Here is an 11,658-nt window from a genome sequence, read left to right as displayed (position 1 = left end):
TTTAAAAGAATACTGTGGTAAAACAAGCAAGAGTCATTTGAATGGCATTAATGAATTGGTTTTATTATAAAGCACTCAAGGAACAACAGTAAGAGACAAGACAACATTGAATTTGAAGTAACTGGACGACAACAAGGTTCTTCACATGGCATCATCAGATGAAGATTCCAGCGATGAAAGAGCCTCCCTGCAAAAGACAAGTCCCCAGTTTGAGAAATTAACTGATGCATTGGGAATTCTGACGGGTTTTACAGCAGGTACACCAATTTCAAATGTTAAACAGAATTAGAGAAAACTTAAAAGAAAAACATTTAATTAATTCTGAACCAGAACAAAGTGGTTATTATACTGAACAGGAGAGTATCAAGCTCTGGTGCAAATGGCACATTTAAGGACTGCAAGCACAATTAGTACAACCAAAAATAAATAAAAGGGAAAAACGTGGTTGGCTTACTTCTGTTCCTTGGTGAGTTCAAACTCCTGCTGCACCTTCTCGATGAGTTTTGGGATGGTGGGGAGGCAGAAGCCTGCAGACAGCTGCACCAGCTCCACAGCCTGCTGGGAGTCCTGCGCCTCCTTTATACTGGACAGGAACTCCTGCATCAGTGCATCACTGGATACACACAAGAGGCAGGACCGACATCAGATAAGGGGTATACTCCATGATCCTAACTAACTCCTGTCCTCAACCTGTGCTCGTGAATGGCCTTTGCTTCGTTGATACCATGACTCCATGGAGAAAATAAAATTTCCCTGCTGTCAGCCTAGCCGCAACAACTTTAAGGTGACTTTATCCCATTAGAAATGAGAAAATGATTTTTGTCTGTATATTTTAACTCCAACACAATTCTCCAGAAAGTCTTAATAGTTGCTTGGCAATACCACTGTTCTTACCTTGGAACTCTGTTGTTGGCTTTGAAGAGTTGCATCATCTCCCTAATGTGAAAAAGAATGAAGATGACATCAATGCAGTCACACCATATGAAATCAAGCAACCTAATATTACACGTTTCAGCAGAGGAACTACATTTTCTAAAACATCACGTAGATATAAAATACATTAGGACTTTGACATAATATGGATATTATCCAGATTTGGAATTTGGTCCACATGTGGCACAGACAGACATTATTTCCCTCACCAGGCCAGTGGTCTCTTCTGGGCTGCTAGCATGATGGCCGTGACATTGCCCAGGGAGTTGGCTGTCCACTCCAGCGCTGGCTTGTTGGATATGCCCGGAACAAAGCGCTTCTTCATGTCCAGGGCACACACTGCAAAGGCTTGGTGAACCTTTGATTCAGGGAAAGAGAAGCACAATTTATCTACTGTTATTTATATTACCAGCAATGTTTTTACAATGCTTTTAGATCAGTGGTTCTCAAACTAGGGGCCGCAGAAATATTAGGTCTAAAAGGAGGGCCCAGCAGGCTATTTTTGGAATCCACTGCTTTAGACCATTTACGTCAACATAAAGAGGTCAGAGCCATTTTGTAATTTAAAATGTCCACTTTTACTGAAAATGTCTCTCAAATAACCAATTGCCTTCTTTGGCCTTGTTAGTTTTTTAAAAAGTATGTTATCTTGTACTTTTCACACAGCTGCAATTGATTCCTTCCGCCATGCCATCTCACCTCGGGGCTGTGTTTCTCTCTGGCCATGAGGGACAGCATCTCCTCCACCAGGTCCACCCTGTCCAGAGCCATCTGCTTCACATCTGGGCCAGACAACAGAGGCTAGTTTCAATCATAGGCACGTTACAATGCAGGGATAGTTGTGGTTGACTGGCTATGGGTGCATCAGACACAGCAGAGACATCACTCTATTGCAGTGTTTCTCCAGCTGTAGGCTGGGGCCCACTGGTAGGCTATAAAGGTATTCCAATGCCTCTTTTCCACTGCCAGTTTTCTGGTAGGCCTACAGCTCGACACAGCGCTACTCATCCGCCACTTTTTGCTCTATGATTGAGCTGGGCTGTCCCTATTTCAAAAGCAAAAAGTGGTGGCTGAGTTGCGCTGTGTCGAGCTGAAGGCCTACCAGAAAAAAGAGGCACAAGTGGGCTCTGAAATCATTTTCTATCAATCTAAAAAAAACATTTCTTGCTGTGTTGCTGTGGACTATTAATTTGAATTGTATTGTTCATTGGTCCAGAGATGGGCCCCAGCCATGTCTGAACATTTCAAGTGGGCTCCCAAGTTGGAAAAATGTTGGTAACCCCTGCTCTATTGCTTATTCTCTTCACTTATAACAAGTTTAATGCTCCATGTCCAGGTTACACAGAGAGGCAGAAACAACCCTCTCAAAATACCTTTCGCCATTCTCTGCTATCAGTTACTCAGAGGGTTAACACTCCCAGCACTCCATGGCAGTGTTAAAATGCTCTAGTCAACTTACCCTTCCATATCTGGGGCACGAGATCCAGTCTGCCGTCTGTGTCAAGTGCTTGGAGCAGGTCTCGCATTCCTTGAGAGTTTGGGAAATACACCTGAACAAAATAAAGACATCATGTGAATGGCCATACATTGTACTACACAACAGTAATCTATGGTAAGTATTTTGTAAATAATTTGTCATAAAATGCCATTTAAAGGGACACTGTGCAGGAAAAAGGTACTGCAACTATGCTGCTCATTGAAACTGGGCTGCCTATTGCCAAATTTGATCTTTACATGAAAGTTTACTAAGTAATAAACAAATATTTTCTACTATAGTCTAAGTACAGTCCTTTTTGCAGCTAAAAATGGCTATTTTTGGAAATTCAAAATGGCGAACCATGCAGAAGATCCCCGTTTTAAAGTATGAAAAGTGCCATTTTTCCAGTCATAATGAATACTTAGAATTTGATGGTGGTGGTAAGTATTCATGAAAAAGGTAACATTAGTGAATGGGCAGCATGAATTCTGGAAATAAATAACTAAAAATCTCACACAGTGTCCCTTTAAGATTATATAGTCATAAATGGAAATGCAAATTTCACAACATTCCTTTAAAATATTTGAAGACCTTAAATTCTGCCCATCTCAAGTGGCCATGATCTTACAGCACTTTTTATTCCATGCATTTTCATTTATGTATAGTGTACAGGTATGTCCACTTACTGATGGTACCAACTCCTTGTACCATTTCAGGACCACATCGATATTCTCCATCATGCACAGCAAGTTGAAAAATCTACCACTGTAAAAATTAGCAAAATAAAAGTATTATTAACAACAAAAGTACTACTTGATGAACACACTAAAAGATAATGGTAACCTCTGGATATTTTACCAGAAGATGCAAATTCACCTGAAAAATGATATCTACATACTGGCATGAAAAAATCTTTTAAGTACAGGATGTGTCAGATCATACATAGTATACTTTTTTGTTAGTATATTGGGGGCTTTTATGTATTTATTTCATACTACCAGTGAATAGATGACAGAAAATGGTTGGGAGAGAGAGAGATGGGGGTGGATCGGGAAATGACCTCGGGTCAGAATCGAACCCGGGTCCCCGGTGTAACAGTAGAGTGCCTCAGCCATTTGAGCTAAGGCCAAGGCCAGACAACATTCTTGAACTCACTAGTATAGGTTCTGTTGGAATGCATCCCCAAGCAGCTTCCAGTTGTCGCCTTGCTGCGCCAGGCTGTGAAGCCTGTAGGCCTGCTCCAAGTCCTTATGCTCCAGGCACTGTGGACACAAGAGACATTACGGTTCACTTATCCGGCCCCCTTCACACATGGCACTGTAGATTTCTAGCAACATGCTGTGAACATTTGGCACTGCCTTCAAGAACAACACTTACAATTCTCATGGCGTTGAGGAAAAACAACACTGTGGAGGAAAGAAAGACAGGTTGTTAGATTTTGCCTGGAGGGCAGGGGGTTACAAATGGTTTATGAATGCATCATGTACATGTATGTACCACTACTTGCATGCAAAGAAAGTACCAAAGAGTATTGTCCAAACATCACTGAAACAGATAACGTATTAAGTAACAAAAATGCTAATCTCACCATCATCAGGGTCATGCGGCTCGAAGCTACTTCCAGAAATTCTATTCAGGACATCCTGTAGCATTCCAGTGTTCCCTTGGTTAGATGTTACTGAGAGAGAGAGAAAATGTTCATCAGTCATCAACAAACACATCTCACCATAGAAAGGTTTTGCACACCTCAATTTGAACAGGTGTGTTGGATGCAACAAAGGTCATGCCAAGTGTCCCCTACACCTTCGTTGTGGTGTGTGGGACAGAGCCGTAGATAGAAAAGTGTTGTCCTATGCTTCAATCTCTCGTCATGAGGTTTAATACAAACCTCAAAGGTTCTGCGTAAACCCATCTCTGCCATACATTTGTGTTACATGTACCAATTCTAGGTTACATGTATTCATTCTACAAAGTTGGCTGTTCTGTCCTGAAACAAATGTCCATTTAAGGTCAAGTAAATACACAGTCCGTTGAAATTGTGTGCTTTAAAAATGCACAAAAACGGTTACTTTACCAATTCCTCTCAGAGTCCTCAGTGATATTCAATGGAAACAAACGCTATGTACGGAGCCTTTTGAAGGCTGCACAAAACCGGGTGATCAGCCATGCTTGACCATATATGGACTAATTTCCCTGCCCTTTCTCACAGCAGGAACCTACTGCAACGATGTAACTCTTCGTATTGGTGGGTCTGGTGCGGGATATTTGTCTTCACAGGTGAACACAATCTGCAGCTATTGTATATGCTGCTGACATTGCAAGCTGTCACGTTGCATTTGTCTGAGTGGCATTTAATTACCTAGATGCTTTTAAAAGGTACACTGTGCAGGAAATGGTCAAAAAAGGTACTGCAACTATGCTGCTCATTGAAACTGGGCTGCCTATTGCCAAATTTGATCTTTACATGAAAGTATACTAAGTAATAAACAAATAGGTTCTAGTAGGATCCAAGTACAGTCATTTTTGCAGCTAAAAATGGCTATTTTTGGAAATTCAAAATGGCGGACCATGGAGAAGATCCCCCTTTTCATGTATGAAAAGTGCAATTTTTCCAGTCATAACGAATACTTAGAATTTGATGGTGGTGGTCAGTATTAATGAAAAAGGTAACATTAGTGAATGGGCAGCATGAATCCTGGAAATAAATAACTAAAAATCTCACACAGTGTCCCTTTAAACAAACGGAAACAAATGTTATTTGCTAATATAACTATCTATGCATCCATGTATCTATCGTCGTTGACAGTGGATTCATACATACCTGGTCTAGTATAGATGGCCAGGATATGGTTATAAGTAGCCAAACTTGGTTCTGAGGAAGAGAACACAGAAGAAGAGATCAGACAAAGAGAAGTGCAAAGCATATTTAAAAAAATCATGAAAAGTTTTTTTAATACATTTTTGAGGTAATGATCAGTCTTGTTTTACAACATGTTGAGACAAAAAACAAAAACAGAGCAATGAAAAAATAGAAAGGAAATTGTGGAAAAAGTTCTTAACTTGAATATACATATTGTGGTATAGATTAGGCCCGTTTTACAACGTGACTCTTAAACTTAATTTTACTGCATTTTAAAATGTCACATACAACAATCATTCTCCCACATTAAATAATAAAAGGCTGGTGGCCTCGTTTGTGTACTGACCGATGCCGAGGGCGGTCATCTCTCCGAAGACGAGGAGTGCCTGTGACCTGGCTACGGGGCCACACCTCCTCAGGGCCTTCAGCACTGCGTTGAAGGTCAGCAGGTTGGGCCTCACCTTCTGATCCGCCATGTGCTTCAACAGGTCCTACAGTGCATCACACATACACACATTTACATCCAGAACTAATGAAGCTTCTTGGCTGAGGAGTGAAACACCATTCAAGCTCAAATAAAAGTCTGGTTGATTGCAGCTGAAATCTTTGGACACGCATGTCATGTACACACACATAGAGCCAACGTCCTATCATGGAGGCTCGCTTTCTTTGTTTGACCACAAGATAAAAAAAAAATGATAAAAAAACACTTTAAATGAGGTTCTGACATTAGCCATTGGACAGAACTTAGTTTTACTCCCAATTTTTACATCAATAGCATTTGATATTTAGTGTTTTTTTGTGTCACTGCTTAGCAGTTTATATTCTGCTTATATTCCAATTAGTTTTAAAGGTACACTGTGCAGGAAATGGTCAAAACTACTGCAACTATGCTGCTTATTGAAACTGGGCAGCCTATTGCCAAATTTGTTTACTAAGTAATAAACAAATATTTTCTAGTATGGTCCAAGTACAGTAATTTTTGCAGCTAAAAATGTCTATTTCTGGACATTCAAAATGGCGAACAATGGAGAAGATCCCACTTTTCATGTATGAAAGGTGCAGTTTTCCCAGTCATAATGAATACCTAGACTTTGATGGTGGTGGTAACTATTCATGACAGAGGTAACATTTGTGAATTGGCAGTATGAATTCTGGAAATAAACAACAAAAAATCTCACACAGAGTCCCTTTAAGGATCTGATATATCCATATCCAAAAAGGATGAACAGCATTTATGAAATATTTGAGAAAAATCTAACTGTTTATGAGCATTCCACTTGTATAACATTAATTTGCATTAACTTTTTAAAATAAAGTAATTTGTTACAATACAATGCAGAGTGGTGACATCTATCCTCAGACTGCCATACAGGTCGGGAATCATCCGCTATTATGAAGTGAGAAGACAACAAAGGTATTGGACGTACCAGAATCTGCTCCCATCTCTCAGCATACTTTTCATGGACATCAGGGGCAGCAGAAATAAGTGCGTTGAAGGTGTTAACGTCAGCTGAAAGAAAAGAATCACCTCATGTTATCTTCCATTGAGCGGACAATTAACATGCAAAAAAAGAGAGAAACACACTCACCTGTCAATCGATTATTTAGCAAGTCAACGTAAGTGCTGAATGCCTTTGCGAAAGCTTCATGCTGGAGAAACAAAATCCCAAAGAGTAACAGTTAGTCTTAACACTATAGACATTGACAGAAGAGAGGAATATAGAGACATTTTGGGCTTTTATGCATTTATTTCAGACATGACAGTGAAAGAGCGCCAGGAATCGAGTGGGAGAGAGGAGCGGGAAGGATAGGCAAAGGACCTCGGATTGAAAGTGCGTCGCCGGGTTAACGGTATGGCATGTTATCTCATTGACCCCCTTTGACAGAAGACTAGTAAGAATAGTAATACATTTTGTCAGAAGAGAGAATATTGCTGTTGAACATACCCTGACCATGCCTTGAATCAGTGCACCATATGACCTGCTGTCCCGCTCTGGCATGAGGTTGAAGATCCTCTCAGCGTTATTGTTCTCTCTGCAGATAGACACACAATTTCAATTCACAGGGATACTGAACAGAAGTATCCTCATCGCTTGAATGAAGATTTAAGGTAATCTAAACAAAAAGTATCACGTGTATGCGTGTTCACACAAGGTCGAAATCATAATTTAATGTGGCGGAGAATAATAACAGAGAAGGCTCTCTGTGTCTAAGAGCTGTTACATACAAGGTAATAAGTAGATCAAGTTAAGTTACATAGGTATACAATAAGACAATAATGACACAAAATATTCTGAAAACAAGCTAAAATTGATATTTAGTATATTGAAATTGAAACATAAACTGCAACTAATGCAAACTGAATAATGCTTACTTCCAGGTAACCCTAATGATATCAGATGCTCTGCGTAGTCTCGGCCTCCCCTTCTTAGCATCATCCTGAGCCTCCTCCTGCAAACAACACAGACATACTGTAAATAATCAGACATTGAGTTTTTTTGCAAACATTATGGTCGTGTTTAAGACTGGTTAGTAATTGCACACGTGGTGCATACGTCCTAATCACAAGCTAGATCTGAACCAGTCACCATGGCTGTGTGCATCTATAGTTCAAAGCCAGTGTTTCCCACATAACATTTCTTAGTCAAGGTAGGTGGGTATTCGCTGGTATCAGGGATATGTGACTATCATCATTGGAAAGGGTGTTGTACTTTTTCATATGAAATATGATATGAAGGTCCCCCAGAATACATGGCTTACACCATTAGAAATTACATAAGCAATACAAAGTGTTTTTATTTTCAGGGAGCGTAGTCAGAGTAAGGTATTCATCTATTAAGTACTGTTGGTATCCTTAATAGTACTCTGTATACTCTGATGGCGAATGAAAAAGAGAGTGTTACAAACTGTTTTGTCAGTGTGACATACCACTTCCTCTGTGCTTTGCTCTGGACTGTTGTCATCCTGCTTTGGGTCCTGGTCGCCATAGAGACATATCAGGTCCAACAGGTCATTGGTGACATCCAGTGACAAGGCTGCACCTGCAGTAAGGTTAAACTTGACGTGAGTGCTGTTAAATCATAAAGTAATGAAAAACATAAGCTAATATATAGCATGATGTATCACTGAGCTAAAAGGTCTAGGCCAGTGGTTCTCAACATTTTTTGAACAAACACCCCCTTGACCTCATCATAAGCCTGTCAATGCCCCCTTCCAGAGCCATCTAATATCAGAGTTACGCCACTCCCATAGACCTCTATGGACCAATCTTTCCACAGCAATGGCGGCTCTCATGGAGCCTCACGGAGCGTTAACATGGAAATCCCCATTGACTTTAGTTCTATTAGAAGTTACTTAGTTCCAGGAGGTGGCCGTAGAACACAGAAAATGTGGTAAAGATAATGTAATTTGTTTGTACTTAATCTTTGTTTGGTATGTGATGGTTCTGTGTTAGTTTCCAACGAACAGAAGTTTACTGTTAAGAAACATTTTAATCATCGCAAATCACATCACCAACCAACTTCCTGGTCCCCGGTTTGCGCAACTCTGTTATTAGATGGCTCTGCCCCCTTTAGTATTACAAAATAAAATAGACTAATGCCGCCCAATGGCAACAGAGCACCTGCCCTCTAAGCTGTATCCTTCTCTACACCCCCCTACAAAGGCTCCCCAACGCCCCCGGCAGGACTGTAAAGCCCCCATTTTAGAAACACTAATCTAGGCCGTTAGCTCAGCACTACCGTATCTGCGTGACGCTTCGGGAGGGAGGCTCCTTTGCAAGTTGCCATCCGTTACAAAAGCATAACTGTTAGTGAATGCTCAACTCCCCATACCTGACTGCATCAGCTGGTCGTACATATCCACTGCAGCCTTAACCTTCCGGAGCTGGATGCGCTCCCCCAGGGCCGCCTCAGACACCTCCTCGATCTGCAGCTGCAGGTTCTCTGGCATCAGACACTGGGGGGGGAGAGAGAGAGAGAGAGAGAGAGAGAGAGAGAGAGAGAGAGAGAGAGAGAGAGAGAGAGAGAGAGAGAGAAAGAGAGAGAGACTTTATTAACCCTGAAGGAAAAACAAAATGTGACAAACAAAACAAACAAAATGAGTAGTAAAGTAGTAATAGAGTAGTGTTGGGGAGAAGAGAGGAGATGGCAGGAGTATTCCACCTGACACACTGCCCAACTAAACATTAGCATTTTGGTTGGAGTGTCAGGTGGGGTACTCTTCTCCAACACTACTCTATTACTACTTAAATATTTATAATAATTTAATATTTTAACAGATCATGATTCATACCCGTACAAATGTTGTTTCCCATGCTGTATGTGTAATATGTGGAGCCAGAGAAGAGCTTTCAAAACAACATGAAAAACATCTCTGTGTGACTTAAATTGACTGACATACTCATGGAAGAATGCATAGTCCCCTCTTATTTGAGACTTTCTGTTTCTCCTTTTATCTTGTTGTCAGATTCATGCAAATGCAGTTCTGGGGTTCTACTTTCCCACCATAAAGGCACACTTACCGCACGAATAGACCAGAGGTGATGCGATTCAAGCGACAGAGCGATACATGCGATTGAAGCGACTACAGTATGTCCGTTACAAGCAGAAGGCAAAGCATTCAAACATTCCCATTGGCTGTGGTCACTGACCTCTATACAGTCATTGGCTGTCGCGGCTGGTCGCCGAACCGCGTCATAGAGAGTTGAAAGGATTTCAACTTCAAACTGTCGCCCTCGTCGCGCAAATCGCCTCTAGTCTCCAGAATCGCTTGTGTCGCGCGACTCAATACAAAGTCAATTACTTCCGTCGCTCGCCACGCTCTTGTCGCGGTAGGTGTATTTGTGCGGTATGTTTAATTAAAATATGTGTTGCTCATCCCCCAAAGTGTCTGATATCATGTGAAATGCAAATAACAATTTAACACTTTGACTAAGATGACCTGGTACACTCATAAACTAGAACAAATCCCTAATAGAAGAATATGGGTTTTTTTTGCCTGGTGGGTTGATCTAGCCTCGCACCATAAATGATGATCATAGCTGGACCATGAATCTAGCCTGGCTCTGTCCTCTAATTGCAGTCTAGTTTTGAATCTGTGTAGCAAGCCATTGGAATGGGCTTAGAATGTGCCTATGGTGTGAGTCAAGACTATTATATCTTGCTACAGTCTGTCCTGCCAGGCTAGTGGATGAATGAATGAGAATCTTCACAGACTTGCAAAAAAGTAAGGTTTATGACTTGTTAATAGACTGGTAAGTGTCTTTCGTATGTAAAATGGTTAAAAGTTGTGTAATAAGCTGCTGAGGGTACTCACAGGAATATGTGGCTCAGCAAAATCCTTCTGGAAAAACTTAGGGTACGTATCGATGAAGTATTTGGCTGCGGCTCTGCCAGACTCTTGGGAGAGGGAATATAATTTCTGGAAGATGCACAAACACATAAATTATTGATTTTATAGTGCATAACAATATTTATACATTATAATGCAACATTTTATATGGAAAACGTCTTACATATTCTCCTGAAGTCCTTGGTATGAGATATGGGTCATCTTGGAACATGTAATTTGATGCTGTATGGTCCTGAGGAGAGGAAATGGCATCAGGGAAAATAGAAGTACGCAAAAATGATGGTGTGTTATTGCTTTATGACATTGTAATAAGGGAACAAATATCCTTCAGTATGCCTCTACGTACCCTTTTCACTGTAGCTGTAAGCGCCTGCAAAACCGCATCTTTATTCCTACAGCAAAAATTAGGTCACTGAGTTTTGCAACATGATTTCCAACACACATTCAGTATATTGAATATTGTATGCATTGCCAAAGTATGCATGGCCATGTTGTACATTTACACGTACCATGTTTTCTTTTTAGGTATGACGATTTCTTCTGAGGATCCTGCAAAAAGACGAAACCACAGTCAGTAAATAAATGACAGGACATTCTAGCATGCATGATTCCAAACTGACAGGATGAGAGTGGGAGACACATACCACCCGATGCCACTGCAGCCTTCTGCCAAGCAGATGCGGTCCATGCAAAACTCCTAAACACGAAGACATATTTAAGAATCCACAAAGTGCTATTGAACACTAAGACATGTGACACCTACAATATTAATTTTACCATTCAAAATGTTCTCAAAGCCAAACTGCAACCATGAAAATACCATGACCTCCAATTCATACACTTGTGTTTTTGCTGTCCTCTTGCCTTACCAAGCAAATATAAATTATGACACAACAGCGACGGAGTGCTGAAATTGAATTGACTTTATAATTGCTTACCTGCGATGACATATTCGCTCAAAATTATTAAGAAATATTAAGGTCTTTTGGTAAACATGACGCCCTGCGTGAACACCGGAGGTCGCCATTTTGAC

At 40.7% G+C, this 11,658-nt stretch overlaps 1 protein-coding gene across 1 annotated transcript; it reads right to left on the bottom strand.

The window, feature by feature from the left end:
* Positions 1–42: 42 nt before the first annotated feature.
* Positions 43–11,655, bottom strand: ptcd3 (pentatricopeptide repeat domain 3). The gene is made up of 24 exons (XM_063189798.1): positions 11,564–11,655; positions 11,270–11,322; positions 11,135–11,174; positions 10,972–11,017; positions 10,789–10,857; positions 10,590–10,694; positions 9,107–9,230; positions 8,202–8,314; positions 7,648–7,724; positions 7,220–7,307; positions 6,863–6,923; positions 6,701–6,783; positions 5,617–5,761; positions 5,232–5,282; positions 3,999–4,088; positions 3,788–3,816; positions 3,566–3,672; positions 3,097–3,175; positions 2,393–2,483; positions 1,633–1,715; positions 1,143–1,291; positions 895–936; positions 455–613; positions 43–187 (listed from the first exon to the last, which is right to left on the bottom strand). The coding sequence occupies exons 1-24, from the start codon at positions 11,650–11,652 to the stop codon at positions 142–144; spliced, it is 2,019 nt and encodes a 672-aa protein (XP_063045868.1). The 5' UTR covers positions 11,653–11,655; the 3' UTR covers positions 43–141.
* Between the last annotated feature and the right edge of the window lie 3 nt (positions 11,656–11,658).

This window comes from Engraulis encrasicolus, chromosome 23 (genome assembly GCF_034702125.1).
Source record: "Engraulis encrasicolus isolate BLACKSEA-1 chromosome 23, IST_EnEncr_1.0, whole genome shotgun sequence".
In the NCBI taxonomy this organism is placed as follows: domain Eukaryota; kingdom Metazoa; phylum Chordata; class Actinopteri; order Clupeiformes; family Engraulidae; genus Engraulis; species Engraulis encrasicolus.
The sequence above is the reverse complement of the archived record's forward strand: the minus strand, read 5'-3'. Positions and strand labels throughout refer to the sequence as shown.